Genomic DNA, 27,852 nt, shown 5'->3' on the forward strand with positions numbered 1-27,852 from the left:
GCGAGAAGCCTCATCACTGTGGAATCTGCGGTAAGACCTTCTCTCAGTCTGGCAGCAGGAACGTGCACATGAGGAAGAGACACGGCGAGGATGCGCTCTGCAGCGAGAGCAGAGAAGCAGGTCTCCCTCACATGCATGGTTACACAATGCAGATCTGATCTCAGACTTCCAGCAGCTCATCAGTTTAAATGAAGCACGTCTTGGAATGTCGTGCATGTTGGTTAGTCATCTTTAGATGCAGATTCTGCAGCGGTGTAACGTAGCGCACTTACTGAAATTCATATTTTTCCTTATTCTTTTTGGTATTGTAATTATCAAGACGTCCAGGTAGCGGGAAATCCCTGAGAAATCCTCCCTGCTGCTCATCTCTGTATCACTTTGAGCACCTCTCAGGATGTACAAGTGTTTGGTTGACCTCCTTATTCTTGTGGACTGAATGCAGCAGGCAGCGCGTTCACTCTCACATTTCTGCAGCAGTAAAGAGGCACCGCAGAGGAAACAGCTGCCAAAAGTCTAATTATAAACGCCACATATAATCGGGTCAGCTGCAGTTTTTGTAAAAGCAAAAAACATTCTATCCACTATTTATACCCAACACACTTTGCTACATCAGTTATTAAGGCCACTGCTAGAGTCTGTAGTCTGCACTGGAGTCAAAAATTACCTTTAAATGTTGATAATTTCATCGTTGTGTTTTTAACAGTTTTAAGTTTCTTGTCGCCTCTTTTGTGATTGACAGGCGAGGCTCTGACACAAAGCAGTCTGCTGGAGGCAGACGGAGAGACTGGCCAGAGCATGGTCACCATGACAACCACTGTGGAGCCCATGAACCTACATCACGCTATGCTGAGATCTCCAGGTGGGCATATTCAAATGCGTGAGATTCTTCAAAATGTTCCGCTCCGTTATTAGAGTGTAAATTAGATACCAGAACCTTAAAGTTATGTTCTTAAGTCAACAATTATTTTTTCCCAAATTGTGTTTTGCAGCTTCTGTTTTGTGGAGAAACAAAATTTGTTGGCTTTCAAATGAAAAATACACTGAATCCTTAGTCTTTACAAATACACAAAACCTGACAAGATTGTCACAAAGATTTGGCTCCCCCCCCCCCGCCTTTCCAAACTTGTATTTGGGAGGAGCTAATCTAAGCATCCTGGTGGTGTGTGGAGGAACGTCTTGTGAGCTGAAGGTTTCTTTATAAAGTATCACAGATGTTCTGTTTGAACACATTTTAATTGAGCTACACCCTCGTCAGTTTTTGTGCGTCTGTGCAGTAAACCCAAAGCACAGTGATGTGCAAGATCTCTTAACCCTGAACAGAAATATCTTTGTCACAGCTTATTGCAAAAATAAAAGTATGAACGTTTCTCGTCTCCAGCTTCTGCAGACTCGGTGGTCATCCTCTCTCAGCCACATGACCTGGTAACCATGACGACAGAAGGGCACTCGTACGGAGATGATGTGGTGGCGCTGCTGTAGAAGGCCGACGGTGATGGAGTGGACTTTCTGTAAATAGGTTAAATCGCTCGTGTAGATATTTGTAATTAACAGCCAGTGATGCTTTTATTTTCAGGTGTGTGTGTGAGAGAGAGAGAGAGAGAGAGAAAAAAAAATGCTCCCAAAGAAACAGACGGGTTAAAAGGTTCATGAAAATGTGATCCTATGAAGTAGAATTGCAGCCATTGTTAAAGCAAAAATAAAAACAGACTTACATTCAAATTTAAATATACTGGGATAATATTTTACTGTAAGAACCGCAGCAGCAAGACGAATGTTGCATTAAAGTCAACAAATCGTCTTTTTTTTAACACAATACATTAACTACTGTGAAAACAAATGCATAATTAATCATGAGGTTTCCCAGGTCCTGGTGCGTCTGCAGCATCAGTGCACGGCCCCTAAAGCAGAGTGATGTCCTCTGTACATCTGCAGGAGATGAAAGTGATCCAGAACGGCTCCCAGAGCCCAGCTCGCCTCCACGTTCTTCACTTTCTTTGTCAGCTACGAACAAAGGGGGGGATTAAAAATACTGAAATGTCTTCTGTATTTATTGAAATAAAGGACTTACTTTTCTGGATGTGTGTTTTATTTGCAACATATTTGTGTAGGACTGACTTTAGCTTGATTTGTTACCAGGTTTCCACACAGTCCACCGTGTAAATGTTAGAGGCACCTAAAAGAGGAACGCCGGGATTTTTTTTCCCCCCCTGAGGTAGCATGGAGCAAATCCCTACGTAGGTAAACATTTTTACTGCATTAAATGTGAAGAAACGTTTCAAAAGGGCTGATTACATAGTTAGCTCCACTCAGTCATTACTAGTCAATTGCGATTAGGGGTTTGTTGTTTTGCCTACAATAGCAGCATCCCCTCAACAAATGACTTGTAATGCCGGAGTAGAGACTGAATGGCTAAGGTAAGCAGTTAACTGTATAAATGGTAATTTTAACATTTAGTTAAATAAACATGTGCATGTTTACCTCGGTAAGAATCCGCCCCATGCTGAGATAGACATTTTTGCCTGTTTGATGGCGATTAAAAAGTGATTTGCTGCAAGTGTTTTTAGCTTGCCCCTGCTATTACACAACATAGCTCATTAGGTGTAACAGTGATTGTGTGCTAAATCAATAATGAACTCATTAAAATGTTTTTTCTTGTAAGTGAAAGGAAGACCCCCCCCCCCCCCCCCCCCCCCAAAAAAAAAGAGTCCAGGTTGAAAAATCACAGAGATCACCTTTAAATGCGCCGTAGCGCAGTAAATCAGCAGCAGCAGCGTTTTGTTAGCCGCACGTGCCATACAATGGATTTTGTATTTAGAAGTCAAGTGCAGGCAGGATGATTCCAGTTTGATTTTCTGTAGATTCGAGAATGAAAAGAATCCTAAATGAGTCCCTAGAGTTGAACAAATCCACAGACTTTAAAATGTCATATTTGACTAAAATGGTCCCGCTGCACTACAGCAGCGCTGCCGCCCTTTCTTTCCTGACTCCTGACTCCAGAGGAACATTAATAAAACCTCGTTAATACCAGCGGTGACTCGTGGCTGATTTCGTAACGAGCGGCGGCCTTGTGAAACCATTCAGACGCGTTGTGCAAAGACTGGCTCACCTGCAGCACCGTGCTGTCCTTGAAGCCGAAGCCGTCTCTGAGCAGACAGGTGATGTAGGTCATGTCCATGCACAGGAACGGACTGACTGCGCGGTTCACGGACAGCTTATTGCACACTGAGCAGACAAAAGACGAGAGTCTCATCTGTTAGAGCTGACGAGAGCAGAAGCAGCGAGACAAAGCTGCACAAATGTTTCAAGGATGTTTTCCCCGTCTCACCCTCTTTAGCTCGCTTCTTGAAGTCTCTGACCTCCACCTTCCCTCCCTGGAGTCCATCTGAAAGAGAGGCAAACGGTGACACCGTTCATTATGCAAGCAAATCAGCGTGTGCACTTCCATAATACTAACAACACAGCATTCAGCTCAGACCAGCAGACCACAGCAATTTCTCTAATAATTACACAGATACAGCTCGTTAAATGCACACGGGCGAATGTGACTCACGTTCTGAGAGTCTGTCTGGGACTGAACGGTCTCAACATCCTGGAAAGTCTATAATTACGTAAACGTGTGCATGTGTGTACTAACCGATAAGGCCTGCATCCACTGCTCTGTCATAGTAATATGAGAAGGCGTAGAAAACGCTGCTGTCCTGGAGCTCGTGCGGCTGATGAATGATCCCCCTCACCACCTTAAGGACCTCCTGATAACAAAACTTATATCCTGTATAACCTGAAAAACAAACAAAAAAAAAAAACAGCCACGGATAAAATTCATCTTGCATTTACGTAATTCATCTTAAATGCTTTTTTCAGACAGGATTAGTTTTATACATAGACGTAGAATAATATTTTACCACAGGACATCTGGAATATTAATGGACGATTTTCCTACAAGGTAAGAAATCAGGTATAAATGACAGAGATGGGAGTGGCTCCTCAAAACTCTGCCCAAATTACCAGGCTTCTCTGCTGCTTTCCCCATTTTTGTATTCTCCCTGTGACTGAACAGATGTCTCTCTCTGCAGTGATTATTTCTTAAAATATTCTCAGCTTTATTTTATATATCTATATCTATTTTATTTATTTTTTTTGCACTCTGCATGTGTTGCAGCCATGCTCTGTGCACGTGCCAAAGCACACCGGGTGCTCTGAAGACCTCTTATACAACCATGATGCAAACATCCCATCCTGACTTTGTATTTAATGGGGGGCTTTATTTGTTCTTTATTTTCATTTTATTTATTTATTTTTACCTGCATGCAACAAAACATGCGCAGTGAGGAACGCCAAAACAAGATCATAAAAAGGTATTTTATAAAATTACAGCTAATTTGATTGCTAGTAAAAATAATTGGGGTGGGGGGTATACACTGCAAATATTGCAATTTCTCTCTGTGTGAGAGCTTCCATATGATGGGGGCTGACTTACCCAGATTTTAATGCGAGTTCTTCCCAACAGAATCTCTGGTCACTCGTGTTTACTAGCAATGTCAATTTATGTTGCATTTTGGCATTTTTAGTCATAACTTATTGTCTCTTCAGCTCAATTATGTGGATGCTGTGAACGGCCTGCACTCAGTGCAGCGCCTGTAGTGCACATATTGTTGCTTGAGCCTTTAAAAATAACATAAATTAATAGAAAGGGACCACAACTTCACATGCAAACACAAAATTTGCAGTTGTGCATTTTGGGCACCAGTGAGTCAAATCTTGTTCTACGGTCTGTAAAGACCAGAGCGAGCAAACCTGCAGGTAATTTGACATTTATTTCTCCAGACAGTCGATAATGGATTTGTTCAACTCAAGGGACTGACTGTGACACTGGAACTCACCGTCTGGGATCCCGCTCACTTCATAAGTGATCCCACCAAAGCTCCACTGATCCCTGAAGTTCTTTGGCAGGCAGGCGCTTCGGAAAACACGCCATTCCAGCCCTGTGAGAGCACAGCTGCCCTGTGACAAACCGTTTGCTCCCGAGTGCTTCACTGTTTCACCGTCACAAACTTTTCTTTTTTTTACAGCAGGAGATCACCTTGTTTTCAAATACCTTCTGCACCCAAAGCACCCAGGGTGGCCAGTCGTGCCGCCATCAGCCCATTTCCAAGGTAACTGGATCAGGTCAAAGGTCATGCAGTTAGAGAAGCAAAACAGCAGAAACAAGCGAGTCACTGAAAATCAGTTGCACAAACATTTCCTGCCTCTCGCCACAAAACTAACGGTGTCACAAAAAAAAAAAAAAAAAAACCCTTAGTGACCCACTTTCAGTTTGGCTGTAAGAATAAAGAAGCAGACAGTATTTGAAATTAAGTGTTAAAAAAAAGTTCACATCTTACACCATTAATCTGATAATCAGGTTGCACAGCGTGATCAGAGTAAAGATGACTAGAGGGAAAACTACTGATCTGACGAGTTACCTGTGACTGTACAGCTCATATGTTGAATTGAAGATGTGGAATCTGGCAACGTAATCAGCAGGAGCACTTTTGATGGTTCTCTGAGTGGAAGATGAAGGACAGCATTAGTTCCACCAAACAAAAACAGTTAATTTGTAAAGAGAAACATCTAACTGACCCTCGGGTTCGGCAGGAACGTGATCTGTGTCGACCCTCCTCCCAAATCCAAGATCCCCACCGTCTTCTTGGTGCCTGCGTACAGGTGACCTGAAAACATTCCCGACTTCACTCTGGCAGCCAAAGCAGAGGAGCGCTAATCAGCTACAACACGCCTCACATCCTGTCTTCAAAGGGGCCTATCTGGCACAGGATGTGCAGCCAAAGTGGAATAAATCCTAACGGTGCAGCTCATAATCGCAAACAAACACATACATAACAAGACAGCGTTTCAACTGCCACTGTGTTTGGACTCACAACAGACGTGTTTACAGCACTCACCTGTCAGAAAGTTAACAGACACCCAGGCCAGGATTCCTACAGTTACAAAACAGACAAACCAAGAAACAAAATGTTCACTTCAGCCTGAAATTAAGAGTTCAGAGACGTTGCACATGGACGGGACGAGGCACAACACAAACAGCATAATTACGGCCTTTTCAGCGTCAGAAAATGTGATGATAATCCACTGGGATTTACTTAAACACCCTCCACAGATACGACACTGATGACCAACACATGACTCAGAGGGCGTGTCCATGTTACCTTCATCTGTGCCGTTCATTATGCCGACACCGCTGTCTGGGATCAGAAACGGAGACTCGTCAAACACACGCTGAACCTGAGAGAGAAACAGCTTTAATGTTATCGACTGTAACGGCGGCTCATCCAGAGGTGTCCTCCGCTTGAAGGGATTAATTAATTCCCACAGGGGGGATTAATAAAGTGTCATTTATCTTTCAAGGTGTCCTCAGGACAACCATTACCACCTGATCCCCTTCAGAAGAGCCGGCCGTGCTAAGCTCACACCGCTGTGATAACAGCACTTGCTCTACCAACCTGCCAGAACACTGAAAACGCTCTTTTCCCCTCCCTGGATTAGAGGCTAACTTTCTCAGAAAAATCACCATTTTAAAGTAGCAAAATAAATAAATAAGTCTGCAGTTTTATTTATTTATTTGTCCCATTACCTGGTCGAGAAGAGACTGAGCTTTCTCTGCAGTCAGAAGCCGAAGTCCAGCTGTGGCTCTGAGCACCACAGGAGTCCGCTTCCACTCCAGACGAGGTACGGTCTTCTTAGCCACCTTCAACAGCATCCTCACTGTGTGTCCGGCCTTTAAACACACACACACACACACACACACACACACACACACAAAAAAAAAACACTAAAACATCCATTTAATAGCAACATAATTCTGACACAACCAATCACTTAAAAATAAATTTAGATTTTTTTTTTTAATTCTCCAATATAATACAGTTTTCACTGGTGGTTGCCATCCTGATATCACCACATTTAATGATGGTGCTGGCTAAAAAAAAAAGTTCAAAAAATACAGAAATAGCAACAAAAACAAAGTCAGTTTATGGGATTTGCTTGAGCAGAGAGATGATGACATTGACCAAAAACAAGCATTTTGTTGAGCGTTCCTTGCAGAGATTTTCCAAGTTTTTTTTTTTTTTTTTTTTTTAACTCATAAGGTTTATTTTCTATGCAGATGAAATCAACTACAAAAAATAAATAAATTAAAAAAAAAGTCACCTTAAACACTGGAGGAAGTCATATTTTGGGGAGGGATTGTAGAAGGTCTTATAAATATTAGGAGTCCTGGATCACGTTACTGATTTGTTTTTTTTCCTCTACATACAAATAACAAGCACTGGACTCGAAGTTAAGTTTAAATGTGCTCACATTATGTGGCTCATATCATTTAACAGCAGACATTCCTTGTGATTCCGCCCTGTGCAGTCGAATGAGGAGGTGAATGTCCATATCAAGGGAGTCATTTGGGAGTTCTCAAAAACACAAGAAGGTGTTCGTGCGTCTTCGTCATTGTGAAAACGACTCCTCGCACAGGAATAAGAAAACATTTCATCATGCCACACACAGGCACAGTTGAACCATTTCCATTTACTCGACAGTGAACTCACCATTTCAGGGGCATCGACATATGCAGACAAACCGGGCTTTACAGACTGGAACATCTCATTGTCCAAAACAGGCAGCAGCTCCTCTGAAATACATCAAATATGCAGCAGCGCTTAACGTGGCGAGAGTCTGCTTAAAGTACATATAAAGTAGATAATGCCTCAATAATTCAGAGAGTGGCGAGTTACCTTGAATGCAACAAAATATTTTTACTGCTGCAACAATAAATCAAGGCTCATCTAAAGTACATAATTTAACAAAATAAACAGCAGCACTTATTCACAGCATAAATAAACTGGCTTTAATAAAGACTACGGATAAATGCGGTCACAGTGTGTAATCTACACAAAACCAGGCTTACAACGGCCAACCATGGCAGTCAGAGTCTCTACCTGAGTCACTATGGATGAAGGTGTAGACGTGGATTCGTGTCCCTGTGCTCCCTGCGTCAAAAATGACTGTGTAGAAGATGCGGCTGTGGTTGGCCGGGCGGTTGAGGCTGGGAAGGATGTTGCTGAAACTGTAGGTCACATCCAGGGCAGAGGTTCCGGTGTGAGCATGGCTCAGTGCCGCAACAGTGAGCAGCAGCAGGAGCAGCGCTGGAACAGCAGGCCTCATCTTCACTCTGGAGGATCAACAACAGCAGGTTTAAAATGCTGCTCCGTTAAACCACGCGACAGCTCAAGACACTCGTCTTTGCAGAGCCAAACTCCACACAGGTACTACGACTTGTGACCCCGCCCGCCCCTTTAGATGTTCTCAGTAACCACTGTGACAAATCCCAAAATCAACCTCTGTGCCTGCTGAGTCAACTCCTGCTGGATGGAGACAAAATGAACAGAATTTCAACATGTGTGGACTTCAATTAAGGGATTTAAATCCTTTGGTGTTATGGTTACCTAGCAACCTGAGCAGATCTCAGTGACGAAGACCATCACGATGCTACCAGTGTTATTTAGTCAACACATAGCATTTTTATCAAATATTGTAGTTTAAGTTCTGAAATCTGTCCCTTTCTATCACGCTCATTTCTTAAGAGCACATATCAAAAAAGTGAACAAGGGCTAAAATCTTTTAAAAATACATTGACAAAAAGAATACAGATACAACCCCTGGCAAAAATTATGGAATCACCGGCCTCGGAGGATGTTCATTCAGTTGTTTAATTTTGTAGAAAAAAAAGCAGATCACAGACATGACACAAAACTAAAGTCATTTCAAATGGCAACTTTCTGGCTTTAAGAAACGTTATAAGAAATCAGGAAAAAAAAAGTCAGTAACGGTTACTTTTTTAGACAAAAATATGGAATCACTCAATTCTGAGGAAAAAATTATGGAATCATGAAATCAAAAGAACGCTCCAACACATCACTAGTATTTTGTTGCACCACCTCTGGCTTTTATAACAGCTTGCAGTTTCTGAGGCATGGACTTAATGAGTGACAAACAGTACTCTTCATCAATCTGGCTCCAACTTTCTCTGATTGCTGTTGCCAGATCAGCTTTGCAGGTTGGAGCCTTGTCATGGACCATTTTCTTCAACTTCCACCAAAGATTTTCAATTGGATTAAGATCCGGACTATTTGCAGGCCATGACATTGACCCTATGTGTCTTTTTGCAAGGAATGTTTTCACAGTTTTTGCTCTATGGCAGTGGTTCACAAACGTTTTCTGCCAGGCCCCCCTTTGGCCAATCAAAGTTGTCTCAGGCCCCCCTACCCCTGACCATACACATCAACATGTAAATGTATGACAAACACACTCAGTCACAAACTGCTATTGTTTATATAGAATAAACCTCAATGAAACTTTGAACTTTTGTAGAAATAATAACCACAGCTTATAACTGTTTTTTAAAATTCTGAATGTCTGAGGATGAACATTTCCCTGTGAATAAAACATTGAACATCTTGAATATGTTTTCTTCCAGCCCTGCAATAAGTCAGTGGCTATAGTGGGCTTGTTTTGTGTCACAGATCTTCCCCAGTCTTGGGTGCAGCTGTGAGACAGCCACTCTCAGTTTGTTTTCAATGTCCAGTTTTGATCTGTATTTTGTCTTGATGGAGGCAACAGCAGAAAAACCTATCTCACACAGGCAGGATATGGCAAAAGGGAGGAGTGTGGTCAAGGCTCTCCTGCCCAGCAGTGGGTACTCCTTCTCCACTCCAATCCAAAATGCAGACAATGTCTTGGACGTGAACTCCAGTCGCATCCTTGAATCTGAGGTGACATCAATGAACTGCTCTTCCTCTGCTGTGCTAAAGTCATCAGCCGGAGTTGCACTGAAGGGGTCTCTGATCCAGTCATATTTTGATGAATCTTGCACTGGAAAATACTTTTGGAAATGTGTTTTAAGGGCAGAGATGTGATTTTTCATGCATGGGATCACTGTGTTCTGCAGCTTGTTTGAATCAGTGAATGACTTCAAGCTTTCAAATGAGTCTATATTCCCCCCCCGTAACTCGCTGCTCCCACAGCCCTAGTTTTCTTGTGAATGATGTGATTTTATCTGCCAGCTGTGGGAGGTGTGTCTTAGTGCGCTGCATCTGCAGATTAAGTTCATTAAGTTTTTGAAACATGTCACTCAGTTATGCAAGCTTCATGAGGAAGTTGTTATCTTTAAACTTGTGGGCAAGCTCATTACCCTCCTCCTCCAGGAAGATTTTGATCTCATCCCGCAATTCAAACACCCTGGACAAAACCTTCCCCCGTGACAGCCACCGGGACTCGCTGTGGAACAGTACAGCTGTGTGGTCGGAGCCCATCTCCTCACACAAGGCAGAGAAAATCCGGGCTTTGGCAGGTCGTGTTTTGATGAAGTTTACCGTAGCAATAACGTCGGTCATAATATCATTCAGCTCAGGACTCAGCTGTTTGGAAGCGAGCGCCTCTCGGTGTATCATGCAGTTGTTTCATCAATCATCATGGAAACCATATCAATAGCTGCAGGCAGTATTAATTCCTCAGCGATGGTGTATGGTTTTTTTACATTTTGCAACTCTGTAGGCTACTTTATAAGAGGCAAGTTGCGCATTTGATGTAGAAACAGCTGCGTTTGTAAACGTATTCTGTTGTGCACGACAGCTGAGAAGTTTTTTTCCTGAAGAACTCCACAGGCTTCTGTGTGTGTGCAGGATGTAAGGTCTCTAAGTGACGCTTTAGCTTGTTTGGCTTCATGCTGTCCGAAGCTAGCACTTTGAGGCACAGCACACACTGTGGTCTCTCTTCATTACCCACCGCTGTACATGTGACATTTGCCATGGTTTGCTAGCTGTCCAACACAAAGTATATTGTTTATATTTAGCCTTGTCGCACCTCCCCTGCAATCAAATATCAATGTAAACTTGTGCATTTATTGATGATGTAATGACAGCCATCTCCCCAGTGCCTTTACCTGACATGCAGCCCCATATCATCAATGACTGTGGAAATTTACATGTTCTCTTCAGGCAGTCATCTTTATAAATCTCATTGGAACGGCACCAAACAAAAGTTCCAGCATCATCACCTTGCCCAATGCAGATTCGAGATTCATCACTGAATATGACTTTCATCCAGTCATCCACAGTCCACGATTGCTTTTCCTTAGCCCATTGTAACCTTGTTTTTTTCTGTTTAGGTGTTAATGATGGCTTTCATTTAGCTTTTCTGTATGTAAATCCCATTTCCTTTAGGCGGTTTCTTACAGTTCGGTCACAGACGTTGACTCCAGTTTCCTCCCATTCGTTCCTCATTTGTTTTGTTGTGCATTTTCAATTTTTGAGACATATTGCTTTAAGTTTTCTGTCTTGACGCTTTGATGTCTTCCTTGGTCTACCAGTATGTTTGCCTTTAACAACCTTCCCATGTTGTTTGTATTTGGTCCAGAGTTTAGACACAGCTGACTGTGAACAACCAACATCTTTTGCAACATTGCGTGATGATTTACCCTCTTTTAAGAGTTTGATAATCATCTCCTTTGTTTCAATTGACATCTCTCGTGTTGGAGCCATGATTCATGTCAGTCCACTTGGTGCAACAGCTCTCCAAGGTGTGAGCACTCCTTTTTAGATGCAGACTAACGAGCAGATCTGATTTGATGCAGGTGTTAGTTTTGGGGATGAAAATTTACAGTGTGATTCCATAATTTATTCCTCAGAATTGAGTGAGTCCATTTTTTTTTTTCCCTCTACTTGGTCTAAAAAAGTAACCTTTACTGACTGCCACAATTATTTTTCCTGATTTCTTATAGTGTTTCTTAAAGCTAGAAAGTTGCCATTTGAAATGACTTTAGTTTTGTGTCATGTCTGTGATCTGCTTTTTTTCTACAAAATGAAACAACTAAATGAACATCCTCCGAGGCCGGTGATTCCATAATTATTGCCAGGAGTTGTACAGTGAGAGTGGATCCTCTTCTTCAAGCCCTGCGGTTGGCATGAAAAATATTTACCCAATGACATTTTTGACAATCTTTTTTTTTTCTTTTGAGAATCATGACCGTTGACTGATCTGCTTCAAAAGTTATTCAACTAAAGACACTCACTCCAGGAATATTCCCACCACGTTTGGTGAAAATCTGCTCACCCTTCTCAGAGTTATTTTGCACAGAATCACACACATAAGCCATCACAGCACAATGTGCTACTGCTGGGTTACATTTTTAAGATATCTTCATGAAATCTCTTAATACAAAATCATCAATTGGGAACCGGCCTGATGATTAATTTCATATGAAATATTTCAGTGACATTACAAAAGACTGACCAGGATTTGCCTTATGATCAGCATTTTGGTGTATGGCTGCTGTTCTGAGTACAGCACATTCTGTAGTTGAATGACAGGCAGCATTTTCTGACAAGTTTTGTTTTTGTGCAATAAATTGTTTTTGGCATCTGGCACCAGGGTGCAAGGTTTTCACAAGTGCAAGACAGAACTAGACTTGTTTTGGTTTTGACTTATAGTTTGGTTTGACAAGCGTCAGCTGTGTTTTGTTTGTTCTCCATCCAAAATGTGGCCACCTTGTCTGGAGAGTGTTGCAGCATCGGCATTCCCCTTCCAACCCTGAGTGGTTTCGAAATGATGCAGTGCTCATTTCAATTTAATTCAATGCAACTGTATCCCACCGGGGCAATTCGTTCAGGTGAGCTCATCATTACCATTTCGCAGTCAACCAAACAGCATCCAACATGTGCGCTAATCAGGCAGAAAGAGATTATGTAGACATCAAAAGAAATCAATGCATTAACAGCAGTTCAAAAACTTAAACCTTTAAAAGGTCACATAAAAACTTCCACTTCAAAGCATGCAAGTAGGAAATTGCAGAGAGGATAAAGGAACTTAAATTACTGTTTGTTTTATATGCAGCTAAAGCATATCACCGGCTAGACTGCAGCAGAGAAAATTCATCTGCATGAACATGTCCAGCTGAAGTTAAACTACTCTTCCCTTTGTGAATAATTTGTAGGTTACACAGTTTTTTCTTTGTTTTGCTCCAGTAATCTTTGAACAGATGTTTAACGACAGTGTTCAGTTTCTGTATTTTAATGTCAATCTGGGAAACCAGCAGACAAAAGGAGAGGATGACTTTTGACAAAAATCTTGTTGAGTTGTCAAGGAGGTTAGCAAAGAGTATGTTTTGATGATGACTGCGAACCAGAGCTGCCTAAAAATGTTTCCCGTTATCGCATCCTTCATCTTGGAGCATTTACCGACTTGTTTTGCACACCTTGAAGATGCAGTCTGTCACTCTCAGAACTGTCTTTGGTCCTGCATGGCAAACACCCAGGCAGACAACCGGTCCATCCCCACCTTTTAAAAAAAAAGCTGCCAGGAGGTCTCCTCAACACCCAGGCACCTATGCTCTTGAACAACCACCAAGAAACACAACATATGGCCAGAATGTCGAAATTGACATTCCCTCACAATGAATTTAAGCTGACAGCAATAACTTTTTGGTTTTAAAGTTTAAGTTTTCAGTGTTCCAATACATAAAATCTAATTAAATTATTTCCTACTACTTTTTACTCTTTATTTTACTTTGTGTTTTATCTGTTTTATTGCCTGTTGTAATTTTATTGTTATTTTCAATTCATTTATGTATGATTCAGGGTAACTTGGTGCCCATTTTTTAATTATGTGCAGCACTTTGGTCGACTGCTGTTTTAAATGGGCTTTAGAAATAAAGGTGGAGTTGAGTTGAGGTAAACTTAAGCTTATTAGACACAGCAGTTTTACCACCGTAAAATTTGAGCCAAATCAACATGTAGATCCACTTCGGTTCTGTTGTGGCGACCCAAAGTGAAAACAAAAGAGAAGCCGAAGGGACACTGTCGAAGGCTGATCTAATATGATTCAGTTTCAACTCCATTACACTTAACCTGCAACTGAGACAATTTACATTTAGAGATTAACACTATCTATAGTATTTAGAGTGTATACAGTGTAAAGTGTTTAATCTCAGAGGATTAACATTTATTGACTATCGCATACTGCCATAGGGTTTGTTGGGTTTCTGACACATTTTTGTCCATTTGTACACATGAATCATCAGCATACAACAATTTACACAATGTGGTACCTTATAGGTAAAGTAAGTCCCTTCGGCTGCACTCGGGGTCGCCACAGCAAATCCAAGGTGGATCTGCATGTTGAATTGGCACAGATTTGAATTACATTAAAAAGTGTAATGAACTTCATTTTGTGGTCCACTTGTTCATGTTCATTAGAAGCATTTTTCTGAAAATCAAAGTTTAAAAATCCATGGAAATAACCGACTGCAATTGTTTTTGTGTTTTTTTTTTTTGGAATGCAGCTTAATCACGTGACACGAGCGAGCCCGACACGTGATTCAAAGTCGCTTTGAGTCGAGACGTTTCGAAACGTTTCAAATGCGGTTCCAGCTTTAGTTCATTCTTGTTTCGGTTATATTTTTCTTCCATTTATAAAGTTTTTCCGCGTGTACAACAAGCGGCTACTCGGAGTGAAGTTAGCCAACTAGCTCTCACTGCTGCCTTTAGCTGCTTAAGACAAGGGACGTAAATTCAAAGTTTTTCCGCCAATAAAAAAAAAGCATGAAAGCTGCCACTACGTTATAAAAAATAAATAAAACGTTTTATGAACGTTAAACACCCAACTCACCATGACGTTTCATTAAGCACGCGCTCACAGCTGGCACTGAGTGACGTCATTCGTGACGTTTATCACAGCGTGTCTGGAAACCTCCACCACAAAACCATAACAATAATAATAATGATAATAATAATTATTATAATAATGTCAGCTGCTTTCAATTGCACTTTATTATAGCCAAAATGTAAAACAAGAAGTGCAACTATTAGTGGGCTTTTCTTTTCTTTGTTTTCTTTTCTTTTTTTTTCTTTTTTTTTTTTTTTTTTTTTTTTTTTTGCTTTGTCTGAATTCCTTAAAGCTTTTTATTTATTTAACTTTTTTTTCTGGAAAATTTGTATTCCTGAATATAAATTTTGGTAATTTACTGAAAAACAAAAAGGCTATACAGTATTATAAACTATAACTACTTTTAATAAAAACAATATATTAGCTGATGTCAGCTGGTACCCAGTTCCAGCTGGGTAAACTGACCTACCTGCTCTACATTAATCAATATCAATCAATCAAACTTTATCACAGACTCCAACGTCCAACTAGACATACCATCACACACAATACATGAAACATTGTATAATAAAGGTGTTATATTACCTAATATTAAAAAAAGTGCTTGTGCAAATTCAATAAAAGGCATCTAATAAGTAAGAGCAGTAAAAGATGCCATTTTAAAAAAGTGCATAGTAAGGGTTAGGTGCATAGTAAAAAAAAAAAAAGAAAATTTAAGAATGACCTTTGATCCTACACTGTCCTTTGACCTACACATTAGAAAAATGACAAAGATATCCAGGAGAAGAAAGTTTGACCATATTAGCCCAGTTCTGGCCTCCCCTCATTGGCTTCCTGTTCGTGTGAGGTCAGATTTTAAGGCTTTGCTTTTAACATACAAACCCTACAAGGACTACTGCCTCCCTATATGGCAGAACTCATTATTATGTCCTGGCCCATGCTCTGTGTTGCCAGGATGCAAGATTACTGTGTGTTCCAAAGGTAAAGAAGAAGTCAGCGGGTCACAGAGTTTTTTCAAATCATGCACCTGTTCTGTGGAATATATGTACACCGCTGGTTAGCTGGATGGCCAATCTGGTCTAATGAGGCTTTTCCTGAAGTAAAAAAATGCCTTAGGGTGTTTTTGTTACCACATGTGCTGGTTCAGGAGGAGGACAATGGTTAGACTTTACCCTTGTGAAGCATCTTGGGGCGACTTATGCTGTGATTTGTGCTGCATACATAAACTGAAATGAAAAGAAAAACATCTCAGATAACATATAGTGAGCAGGAACATTTCTTCAAAAGGTGAGGTTTAATTTCTGACGCAAACCTAAATCGCATACACAGCAAGTACACAGAGGTCAAACAAGTGGTTTCTGCTGCTTTTATGTTCTGTATTTAATTTTAACTGCCAACAGGCGCATTATTTGTGCTCTTCCCATTAGACAGTGAAATCAGAAGGATGCTTTCAGCGGTAAAATGACTGGCTGTGCACTGTTCTGCCAAGAATTCAGACACCGTCAACAAGCTTTCATTTCAGAAATTCACCAGGCATTTACATCTGTGCTCTGCATTTGATGCAGCAAATTACATTCTATTGGCTCCATAAATAAATAATATAAAAGAAATGCAACCTGGAAAAAACTTAAAAAAAAAAATACTCCAGCAGTAGAAACGTAAACTATTCACATTAGCATGATGACCAAACTGTTGCACAAAATAAAACACTTAAAACTGAGTCATATATATTTATACTAGTGAAAGTGGCAGAGCTCTAAATGGGTTTTCAGCCTACATGTAATTGATAATAGATCAAGTAACATCTTATTTTACAAGTAATATTGTTATTGGAATCATTTGCTTTGACATTTACAAATACGTCTCAGGTTGGATGCTTTTTATTTGACACCTACTGTGCTCAAGAATCTATTCTTTATACATGTATTAACATTTTCAACACTGTAACTATCTTTTATTATTGCACTATTACTCACACTAATCTTTTTTTTCCTTTTTTTTTTACAAAAACATGACACCCACGTTGATCATGTTATTTTATGGAGCACAATGGAAATAAGAACTTACTCTTGTTTTTGTGTGTTAGCCATTTCATATAATTCTGCTATACTTTAATGCTAAATGTTTCAAATCAAAGTGATTAATCTGTCTCCGTCAGTACAGAAACTGAAACATGAATAGACTCTTGACAGCGTCATTCCAGCTCTTTCTTCTCTTCTCCAGAGGAGATGCACATAATCTGTGTTTGAACCGTTTGAATGTGCAACATTGTCTGATCAAATTGTTTTGTAGCAGTGAAGAGGAATAGCAACCTTTTTTCAAACCTGACTCAATTCCTTTTAAGACATTTAAAAGGTTACCATAGGTAACGGCGGATGCAGTCAACACCGCGTCCCATGGTTGGCATGGCAACAGCTGGACTTTTCAGGGTCACATGGTCAGCCTTGAACTGTGATGTCACCAACTTTATCAGAGAGTTGCATAAGTTGTGTGTGTGGTTGGGTGGGGGACTTCATGTGCGATGATAGAGGAGGTGACACGCTGCTTTTATTATTTACTGGCTTGCCAGAGGAGTTTATGTTTCCTCTGAATGAGCGACTGGAGCCGGTAAAGCATGGGGAGAGGAATACAGGAGCAATTTCACAACAATCTGCAAGAACACGGTGCATTATTTCATCAGAGAGCAAAGTCTGACAGCACAGATAAATGTTAATGACAGCTTTAACAAAAGCTTGTGCATCCCTCAAAAACAATTTCAAACTCCCTTCAGATGATGGCGGTATGAATTTTCACAAGGCACGCTGTATCTTAAAGTGTGTAGGATTTATGAGCGTATATTGACATAAACAGAGTACGGCATTCAGAAGCATCTGTTCATTAGTGTACAATTACCTGTAACATTGCATCGATGTGTTTTCATAAGCTGAGAATGAACCTTTCCTATCTACATGGGAGCGGGCCCGCCTCTTTTCAGGAATGTGGCTGAAATAGCAAATGGAATTTTGGTTTGCCAACTTTATTCCACTGTTACATCATATAAATACCATGAACATTCATTCAAATCTACTTCTGGTGTTCTTTTTGTTTTGCTTTCACGTGTCTCACCCTTCACACGTGCAATGGTGTGCGGTGGCTTGGTTGGTGGCGGGGTTTTTGCTCATCAAAGAGACTGCTTCATTAGAACTGTCGGCCACCAGGAGTACAAGTGCTCCTCTAAAAATATCTTCACTTCATCTCAGCCTGCAAAGAACAGTGAAAGGATTACAGCAGTTATGTACGAATCCTCATTAAAAAGTACATAAAGTGCCTCTATGCAGAAATGTATGATGTTATTGTAACCTTTGATGAATGAAAGAACATAAATGCTTCAAATACCCATTGTTTGCGCTTGTAGCTTTCTTTTATTTTAAAGTGGACATGTATGTACTGTAGAGGGGGATATTGTTGACAACAATGTCTTTAAGGTGCTATGACTTTGGCCCCAGAAATATTCAATGACATGACACAATACCCCGAGGGACCCAGTCATGAGACTTTTCCAAGTCCACAAAACACGTCGACTGGTTGGTCATATTCCTAATCCTCTGGACTGGGGTATCCTGTGGGGGGTACTGCGGAAATATGGGGTACTGGATTTTCTGCAACATGTGATCTGGTCTCTATATGACCAAGGTAGGAGCTGTGTCTGCATTCTCAGCATTACATCAGACCTGTTTCAGGTGGGCGTTGGACTCTGCCAGGGCTGCCCCTTGTCTATAATCCTGATCATTATATTCATGGACAGAATTTCAAGGCACATTCTGAGACTGGAAGGTGTCCCGTTTGGTGACCAAAGAGTTGCATCTCTGCTTTTTGCAGATGATGTGGTTCTGTTGACCTCATCAGGTGGTGACCTCTGATGCACACTGAACAGGTTTGAGGCAGAGTGTGAAGCAACTGGGATGACAATCAGCCCCTCCAAATCTGAGTCCATGGTCCTCTGTGGGAAAACGGTGGATTGTCCCCTCTGGGTCAGGGAAGAGTTACTGCCCCAAGTGGAGGAGGCAAGTTGGAGCATGAGATCGATAGAGGGATTGGGGCAGCATCTGAAATCTTATGGATGTTGTACTGGACTGTCGTGGTGAAGAAGGAGCTGAGCCAGAAGGTGAGGCTCTCACTTTACCAGTCGATTTACGCTCTTATACTTACCTGTGGTCATGAGCTTAGGGTAATTAAAAAAAAACTTTTTATTGCATGGGATGCATGTTTTTATTATTATTTATTTTTGCAGGCTACTTGTATATTAATAGTGAATTTAGCATTTCTGAAAAATTCATTAAACAAATGACCAGCTTATCTCAGAAACAACTAGAAGCACTCAAGAGTGCAAACCTCCGCCAAGGCCTTGGGGTCACTGACACCATAACATCTACACGCCGTGGAATCATTGAACCTAAAAAAGTCTAACAATGATGTTTGCTCAGTAGTAAAAAAAGTTTCATCTGCTGTGACTGGATAGCATGTATCCTTATCGCTTGGCATCACAGTTTATTGCAACTTGCACCTTTCCCAGAAGCTACTGTCATCTGAGCACTGATATTGATATTGCATGTGCTTATAGACAAAAACAAATAAGAGACAAAATTCAATTTATTATTCAACTAAACTGCAAATATATGATTTTTTTAACATTTATGAAAACAAGGCCATAGGGTCACTGACCCTAAAGAGATTCCCTCCTTGGCACAGTGATCTATTCAACAATTCAGTGTTACAACCAAAACTATGATACATACACTTTTCTTTCCTTTATATTTGACATCCTTGACCATGAAAACATACCACTAGAACTTGGAATCACTTTTATGTCTTTATTAGTTCAAACGTTAGTGTATAAAAACGATTTTTCGGTAATGGCGGTTTTCTTCTGGATCTAGCTCCGTAACATTTGAAGCTACATCAAATCTGATGACACCTTACTGAATCAGTACAGATTCAGCTACAATTTGGTGTTAGTTGTGCATCTCTAGCTTCATTTGTCACCTCACACTGACACATTTTCTATTTTCCCTATATTTTTGCATATTCTGGATCACCAGATACGGAATCTGGATCCGATCATCACCAGACTTTGTTGTTTGATAGAACATTTGACTATGTTACACCCTAATTTTTTGCAAGCCTTTCTGCCTTGTTTTTGTGTATTTAGAAACTAGAATGTCAAAATTCCCCCTATCCCGCAATGGTGAAGAATCCTTTAAAAAAGTCCTGGATCCGGATCGTGATCCGCATCACCACTAAAATTTAATCACTTGTTCCTCTTGTCATTTCCAACCACTCCACAAAATTTCATCAAAATCCGTTCAAAACTTTTTGAGTTATCCTGCTGACAAACAGACAGACAGACAAACAAACAAATGTGACCGAAAACATAACCTCCTTGGCGGAGGTAATAACAATTGCAGTCTTTGTTTTAGATCAAATCAAGTTCTTTTCTCACAGTAACATTGGCCATGATATTGAATCCTATAATGTTTTTGTTTTCACATAATTTGATTTCAGATCCACATCGTCTCAGGGCGATGTGGTATGCAGCCCAGTGGAGGCGCTCCTTTTCATCCAATGCAGTTGTTTTTACATCCTGCACCAGTGTCCTCTAGATCAGTGTTTTTTCATTGGAGAAGCCCCTCTTTGTATCTAAGAAAGACTGAGGACCTCCCTAACACAAGTCCACACTAATGCCCACAAACACAAGGAAAAAAAAAAAATCATTGAAATTTTTGTTAGCTTGTTTTTGGCAAAAATAAGTAAATTTTCAAGTGTAGCTTTTCCCTTTTCTCTTTGATTCATCCAGAGAAAAACAGTGAGCTTTTATTTAGAATTGATTACGCAATAAGTGAGGTATTATGACTTTAAATAATATAAAAAAGTAAGTCCCTTCAGCTGCTCCCTCTGGGTCACCACAGCAATACGTGAGGTATTACGGCCTTTGCTTCCTGAGAGATCAAGGGACCCAAATATGCACACATTTCCTCTTAAAAACAGAACATTTTTACTAAAAACACCCTTTCAAATATTTAGAAATGCACTGCTGAGGTTTACACACAGAGATTACATTACCCACCAGCAAATGAAGTCAATCGCGAGAGTCGCCAAAAAAAAAAATAACAGTCTGGAGAACCATGCAGCCCTGGCCAACTGCTCCACAGGCAGCAACCTCTCGCTGGTTCAGTGTCATCTTTGTTGGCATCAGCCGTCGCCACACCATGATTCTTGGCACTCTAAAACAGCTCTGTAGGGTCTCACTCCAATACACTACAGGACATCAAACAGAAACAGTGCTAATCTCATGCGTAAGACAACTCAGTTGTTCACACACAGACACCGTGGTGTCGTCTTGGTAACAGAGCAGTAACATTTCATGCCATGTTTTTGTGTAACACAATAAAAATGCTGTGCAACATTGTCTAATTTGTGATGTCAAATATCCAAAGCACCCTAAAGAGTGTGGTGATTACTTCTGTGCAAAAAGCACACTTAGTTTAAGGATAATACATTTGCAGACATACACCTTGGCTAAAAACAACAATATGATGAAAATCTTGAAGAAACTGTGCATAGTGCAAATTTTGTCTATTGCATCACCAATTATGCAGCCTCATCGTGGAGTGGAACAGAGAATGATTTTCTTAAGAAGGAAACATGAAACTTGAGCTACAGTATGAAAGAAACCAAATGGGAGACATGAGCATAGATGTAAACTTCTTGCATGAAAATCCTTCTCTCCTCTTCTCCACCATGAAGCTGTGTAACTGGGGATGCAACAGACAAAAGTTGCCCCGTGCACACTTCCTCCAATCAGAACTGTCTTGGTGTCCTGACTACAACCATTCTTGCATAGTAACTTGTTTTTTGAGAACCGACTACTCCAGACAAATTTACTCCAGAGAACCATACTGCTTGTGTTTCTCAGTGATTGATGTAAGGTTCAAGACATATTCGGTGACTTTGAAAGATTGATGCATCCAACTGCAGTAATGCCACCTGTACAAACTAACATAAAACCAAATTCTAATCCGATTACATTTTTTCCGTGAATCTGATTGGTTAATCGTGTGACATTTCAGACGATAAATTATCACGTGGACGTTGGCAAAATATTAAAACCGCTTCACATTTGATGTGTTACTCCGCCCCTGACCTTGTTGCTGCACAGGTGTCAACAATGGTGCTGTCACCTGACAGCGACAGAAACTAGTGCAACGATGACAATCGCAAAATACTTGGATTTAACTGGACTGACTGATGGATTTACCGTGGATTTAACTCAATGCAGCTGAGGAGATGGAGAAATCTGTTGGTCTGCTCACGGAATTTCCAGTTTGGCATGAAGATGCTAGTTGCTACGGTAAGCTTTGAAGAGCCGACCACACCCTTTCACAACGACTCACCGACTGAATTACTTACAGAAAAATAAACCGTGCAAACAATGGAATTGGATTAGAATGGGAATAACCCTAATTTCATCTTCATTTATTGCACTGTGCACAATTTCTCCAATCACAGCCACAAAAGCCCATAACTTCTTCTGGGTTGTCTGGGTGTCTTGGTGGCTTTCCTCACTCTTCTCCTTCTTGCACAGTCACTCAGTTTTTGAGAACTGTCTACTCCATGCAGATTTACCATAAAGTCCAAGACATATTCAGTGGCAACTTTACCATCAGAGAGCCTCGTCCAAAACTACCACAAAAGACTCCAAGCTGTCATTGATGTTAAAGGGGCAATACACAGTATTAAGAACAGGGTATGTAAACTTTTAATCGAGTTCATTTGGGTAGTTTTCTTGTCATTTTGATTTAAAAAGAGGAAACACAGTTGTTTGAGAATAAATGGCTTCACCCAACCACTAACCATGAGTTAAAAAAAATTTTTGTGTCGTCATTCACATTCTCTTAAAAATGGCCAAAAAAGCAGGGTATAGAAACTTCTGAGCACAACTGTATGTGTGTGGCTCCTCCCCCCATTGGTTCTGATACTCATCTGTCAGTACGAACAGTTGACTGTCATAATTTTTATACAGCCTGGCAGTTAAACTGTAATATCAGCACTGAATAATCAAATGTGGCAGAACTGTTTTGTGTAACTGGACACTTTGAAATACTCCTGAAAAACAATCAGTCCTCTATATGACCGATAATTAATCCAGGACCAAATCTTTGGAGGGTTACACATAATAGATACACGACAGCTACTTGGTAATTAACATTCACCTAGTTACAAGTATGTGTGATCTCCTCTACATAATGACAGGATCTCTAAGCCATAATAGACTGACTCCCAGTTTTAATTTCCACAAAATAAATTAATCACTAAATGGGTTTTTTAAAATGCATGAAGTTCCTGACAGTTCATGAATAATTGCTACTAATGGGTATGACTCATCTGCAAAGTATTCATCAAAAAAAAAAAAATCAAACAAAAAGACCATTAAACATCCCAAATTTGTGTAAAATTCAAATTCTGTTTGCAAAATATGAGGTGTTGACGGCTAGCTTAGCTTTAGCTCGAGCATTAAACAAAACAGACGCAAAAACTGAGCACAAATTATCTTTACCCCTTATTCGAATTGGACTGAAGAAGAACTTCTGACATTTTTCGTTGTCTACTTTTTGTTTTCTTCCTCCGGAGATCTTTTAAGTTTAAAACACGCACACACCAAACAGTGTGCTATGACTACTACAAAAAGTCACTTAGCGACGGGGTGCGTGGCTTGCGACAGCGTATTGGCTGCTCCTGGACAGATAGGCGGGACAAAAAGATTTAACAGCCAATCATTGGTTAGAGTATCACATCGTCCTGAATTTGGAGAAGCTGATTGGCTGTTACCATAAACACAGGCACATAAACTATTAAATCATTCTCTAACTAAAATACTCTTTTTTCGGCGACTGGAATTAAGTTCTAGTTTCACATCATAATTTAAGTTTTTGTTTTGTTTTGTTTTTACAGGTATTATGGACTTTTTGAACTGGAGTTGCCATGACGTTGCTGAATGGATTGAATCTGTAGGATTTCCACAATATAAAGTATGTAAACGTTCACCGTACAAATAAAATGATTATTCAGCGGCACACTGTCAGATTTTTGACATTTTAAACAAAGTCTCACAACACACTTTATAGGTCTGAATGTGAAAAAGATCTGACATGTATTAGGCACTGTTAGCAATGTGCTTGCTCAGTGTATGGTAAGATTCAATTAAATTTAATTTAATTCAATTTAAGGTTAAGCCTTATTCTTATGTTGTGATTTGGTGTGGTATAAATAAAATAAATTGAAATATAGTAGACAATCAATATCTATCTTTCCATCTACTTTCTGTGAATCCATCTATCCATTCTTGCATGTTTATCTAAACATCCATCTATCTATGCAGCTATCCATGCACACATCCATCCATCATCTATGCATGCATCAATTTATCTATGCATCCGTCTATCTATGCAGCTATCCATGCACACATCCATCCATCATCTATGCATGCATCAATTTATCTATGCATCCGTCTATCTATGCAGCTATCCATGCACACATCCATCCATCATCTATGCATGCATCAATTTATCTATGCATCCGTCTATCTATGCAGCTATCCATGCACACATCCATCCATCATCTATGCATGCATCAATTTATCTATGCATCCGTCTATCTATGCAGCTATCCATGCACACATCCATCCATCATCTATGCATGCATCAATTTATCTATGCATCCGTCTATCTATGCAGCTATCCATGCACACATCCATCCATCATCTATGCATGCATCAATTTATCTATGCATCCGTCTATCTATGCAGCTATCCATGCACACATCCATCCATCATCTATGCATGCATCAATTTATCTATGCATCCGTCTATCTATGCAGCTATCCATGCACACATCCATCCATCATCTATGCATGCATCAATTTATCTATGCATCCGTCTATCTATGCAGCTATCCATGCACACATCCATCCATCATCTATGCATGCATCAATTTATCTATGCATCCGTCTATCTATCCAGCTATCCATGCACACATCCATCCATCATCTATGCATGCATTAATTTATCTATGCATCCGTCTATCTATCCAGCTATCCATGCACACATCCATCCATCATCTATGCATGCATCAATTTATCTATGCATCAACCTGTCCAGTTATCTGTTCATCTACTTATTTCTGTATGTATCCATCAGTCTATGCACATATCCATCTATCATCTAACTATGCATTCATCTGTCTATGCAACTATCCATGCATGCATGCATCCATCCATCTATGCATATATCCATCCACTCATTCTTCTGTCTATGCATGCATGCATGCATCCATCTATCCACCTACATGTGCATTCATCTATTTATGCATGCATTGATCCATGCATCCATCTGTCTGTGCACGTGTCCATCTATCTACACATCCATCTATCCATTTGTAGGAAACTGTAATGGACATTTCATTACTTTAATCACATTTTATCAACTAACCAATTAACATGTTTTTACAAGATCAGTCCATATCAGTTTCTAAAACAGTATCTTGTTTCTCGGTGCTCTGACCTTTTTATTCCAGTTTTTCACAGGCGTGTTTCACTGAGAACTGCATTACGGGACGCAAGCTCATTTATGTAAACTGCACATATTTGCCAAGACTTGGAATCACAGATTTTAAAGATATGCAGGTAAGATGCAGAAGACGTTGGCAGTGGATTTTTAAGGCTGTTTTACAGATCAAAGTTGGAGATATACAGAATGAACTTTCAACAGGTTTGCACGGTTTTGCAACATTATGACAAGTGTTGAAAAATGCACAGAAACCTACAAACTATAAAATATAAATTATATAAGACAGTTCGTTTGACATTTGTAAAGTTTTAAGCCGTTGGTCTTCGGTAATATGCACAGTGAACATTCACGTTTATTTTTGACAACTCCAGCTTGTATTCCTCTGCATTAAACACACTGAACAGCAGAATCTCACACTAATTGCTGCCAACTCACCCGTGTGTCTCATTTGACACCTAAACACTTCTGTTTGAACAGTGCCTCATGCAAAGTTATGCTGTGCATCAACATAAAATAAAAAACCTAACAAACAAACAAAACAATAGCTGCATATGCTGTTTACCGTCAGAACTATTGGTTCTTTCATCTGTTCCTAAAGGTCAGAACTAAATTGGCTGAAAGAGCCTTGATGTATTTCTGCTGTGCTTTTTATGCAGATCCATAAAAAAGAATCAGATAACTGAAGATGAAATCTCTCTGACTAAATGTAATTTGTTTCCTTTGTGCTTCATCTGTAAGTTATCTGCTTTTGCACATTTCACAAGTTGCACAAATTGCTGCTGTTTTTGGCAATAATTTATCTTTTATGATTTTTTTAAGATACACTTTCCTTCAGTTCGAACCCCAGTCTGACTGGAAAATCACTAAGAGCCCTTGGGCAAGGCCCTTAACCTCCAAGTTGCTCCCGGTGTGTAATGAGCGCCTTGCATGGCAGCAACCTGACATCAGTGAATGGGTGAATGTGAGGCATCATTGTAAAGCGCCTTGAGCTTCTGATTCAGATGGAAAAGCGCTATATAAATGCAGTCCTTTTGCCATTTCATGGGTGAGGAGGAGTTGTATTTGGGATTAACCCACTCCAGAAATAGTGATTTTGACTCTTGAAATAAAATGAACCATTTGCTTCAGAAAACGTACTTTATCATTATTATTATTATTATGACTTGTGACTTCATTATGAAGTCATTCATACAAGTCAATCACAAATATTTTGCAGATCCATATAAGCTTCAAATCATCAACCTAGACTTTTTTTTTTTGCTGTTGATATATACAATAAATAAATAAATAAATCTCCTGGGACCCACCCCCTTGGATGTCACTGTGACCTTTTTACTCCATGTTCATTATAGTCTTTAACAACAAAAGAAAAGAAAAAAAACACATGATGACACTCAGATTAATCTTGTTTGATAAATGTTACACACTTTTAAGAGCCATTTTATCGAAGGATTGAAGCCTGCTGTGCCGTGCAGGTGATCTCTGCTCGTGTGCGTGACCTGCCGAGAGTCTCGGAGAGCCCGTGGAGTCGCAGCATAGCTGACCCCCCGCGGGACACCATGGGCCTGTTCTTGGAGAAAAAGCCGCACGGGTAAAGAAGCAGACAGCCTCACCTACCAGCAGTTCCTGGACTGCAGTCATCGTTGAAGCTCGACGTGAAACTCAACAGCAAAAACTAAAAGCACGTCAGTGTCATTTCAAATCACCAACTGTCAGCCGGTGATGACTCAGATGAGACGAGCAGGGACATTAACACATCCCACCAGTGAAATGCTGCTGGTAAAGCTCAATTATTCAAATAACTAAAATGTATTAAGCAGGTCGCAAATTTTCGTTTTTATACACTTGGAAATGTTGGTTTAAAGACATATTTGGATAAATTTACCAGTTATCTTCTGAGAAAATTTAATCTGCAATCCAATTGTCACCGATTACTGTAAAATCAGTGCTTTTTGAATGCACATAAAGATGAGAGAAAACAAATTTTTAATCTGATTTCTACTGAAGTGGACATTTTAATATGCAGACCATCAATGACGGATGACATTTTCCTTGTCAAAGTCTACATCTCACTGCATGAACTCAAGCAGATTTTATCTGTGGTAATTTAATAATGGTTTGATGCTTTTCCTAGTAGCCAACAACATATTTATCGGTGTAGTTTTGAGACAAACTGCACTTGCTGAACAGAAAAGGAGTAACTCCTTCCATGTATGAAACATCTAAAGTGGCTTCAGAGAAGGGAGCCTACAGTTTGTCCATCTCAGAAATATCTAGACTGATCAGCAATTTGTTGCATCAAAGCCAAATTAAAACTAGGTTTTAATATAATTGGTTATATATATATTTTTTTTTAATGTATTTTTATTATTGTAGACAGGCAGCAGTGGCATTGGTGGCCATGAGACATGGGCTTTAGAAGTCAAATGAACTGACATGCCCATTGCAAGCTACATGCAACTTTAACTACACCTGCTCCTAATTTTCACCATGCATGTGATGATGAGATTATTCCCAAGCACAGATATGTCCAATATGTACAACATGTT

At 40.0% G+C, this 27,852-nt stretch overlaps 3 protein-coding genes across 6 annotated transcripts in view; 2 read left to right on the forward strand and 1 right to left on the reverse strand.

Moving 5' to 3' along the window:
* Positions 1–2,075, forward strand: part of znf410 (zinc finger protein 410) — a 24,928-nt gene extending 22,853 nt beyond the window's left edge. For both annotated transcript variants that reach the window (XM_034161779.1, XM_034161780.1), the window contains exons 10-12: positions 1–120; positions 740–859; positions 1,379–2,075. In XM_034161779.1, coding sequence (XP_034017670.1) covers positions 1–120; positions 740–859; positions 1,379–1,479 — 341 coding nt within the window. In that variant the 3' untranslated portion in view covers positions 1,480–2,075. The remainder of the gene's footprint in view (positions 121–739; positions 860–1,378) is intronic.
* On the reverse strand, positions 1,801–23,428 carry LOC117502690 (ectonucleoside triphosphate diphosphohydrolase 5-like). 3 transcript variants are annotated; one of them, XM_034161776.1, is made up of 18 exons: positions 23,297–23,428; positions 20,807–20,997; positions 17,809–17,943; positions 17,596–17,685; positions 15,876–15,929; positions 7,983–8,215; positions 7,593–7,675; positions 6,629–6,772; positions 6,204–6,279; positions 5,940–5,975; positions 5,620–5,708; positions 5,463–5,542; positions 5,096–5,157; positions 4,881–4,982; positions 3,635–3,778; positions 3,326–3,382; positions 3,107–3,222; positions 1,854–2,001 (listed from the first exon to the last, which is right to left on the reverse strand). In XM_034161776.1, the coding sequence occupies exons 3-18, from the start codon at positions 17,862–17,864 to the stop codon at positions 1,885–1,887; spliced, it is 1,539 nt and encodes a 512-aa protein (XP_034017667.1). In that variant the 5' UTR covers positions 17,865–17,943; positions 20,807–20,997; positions 23,297–23,428; the 3' UTR covers positions 1,854–1,884. The 3 variants fall into 3 exon arrangements, with proteins under 3 accessions (XP_034017668.1, XP_034017667.1, XP_034017669.1); XM_034161777.1 differs by lacking the exon at positions 23,297–23,428 and having other exon boundaries at positions 1,801–2,001; positions 20,807–21,247; XM_034161778.1 differs by lacking the exons at positions 15,876–15,929; positions 17,596–17,685; positions 17,809–17,943; positions 20,807–20,997; positions 23,297–23,428 and adding an exon at positions 14,707–14,746.
* Positions 23,429–23,695: 267 nt separating this feature from the next.
* LOC117502537 (sterile alpha motif domain-containing protein 15-like) lies at positions 23,696–26,931 on the forward strand. The gene is made up of 3 exons (XM_034161579.1): positions 23,696–23,768; positions 25,321–25,419; positions 26,779–26,931. Exons 1-3 carry the CDS (start codon positions 23,697–23,699, stop codon positions 26,896–26,898), a joined length of 291 nt encoding a protein of 96 aa, XP_034017470.1. The 5' UTR covers position 23,696; the 3' UTR covers positions 26,899–26,931.
* Positions 26,932–27,852: the final 921 nt, after the last annotated feature.

The sequence above is a fragment of the Thalassophryne amazonica genome, chromosome 21, assembly GCF_902500255.1.
Source record: "Thalassophryne amazonica chromosome 21, fThaAma1.1, whole genome shotgun sequence".
Taxonomy (NCBI): Eukaryota; Metazoa; Chordata; class Actinopteri; order Batrachoidiformes; family Batrachoididae; genus Thalassophryne; species Thalassophryne amazonica.

Excerpts from the sequence above, each read along its gene's own strand:
- LOC117502690 (XM_034161777.1), bottom strand. The coding sequence starts at position 17,864 with ATGAGCAAAAACCCCGCCACCAACCAAGCCACCGCACACCATTGCACG. Across the intron at positions 8,216-15,875 it reads CCCCAAGATGCTTCACAAGG|AGTGAAGATGAGGCCTGCTG; the intron begins GTAAAGTCTAAC and ends TTGATCCTCCAG. Across the intron at positions 6,773-7,592 it reads ATGTCGATGCCCCTGAAATG|GCCGGACACACAGTGAGGAT; the intron begins GTGAGTTCACTG and ends GTGTGTTTAAAG.
- LOC117502537 (XM_034161579.1), top strand. The coding sequence starts at position 23,697 with ATGGACTTTTTGAACTGGAGTTGCCATGACGTTGCTGAATGGATTGAA. Across the intron at positions 23,769-25,320 it reads TAGGATTTCCACAATATAAA|GCGTGTTTCACTGAGAACTG; the intron begins GTATGTAAACGT and ends AGTTTTTCACAG. Across the intron at positions 25,420-26,778 it reads CAGATTTTAAAGATATGCAG|GTGATCTCTGCTCGTGTGCG; the intron begins GTAAGATGCAGA and ends TGTGCCGTGCAG.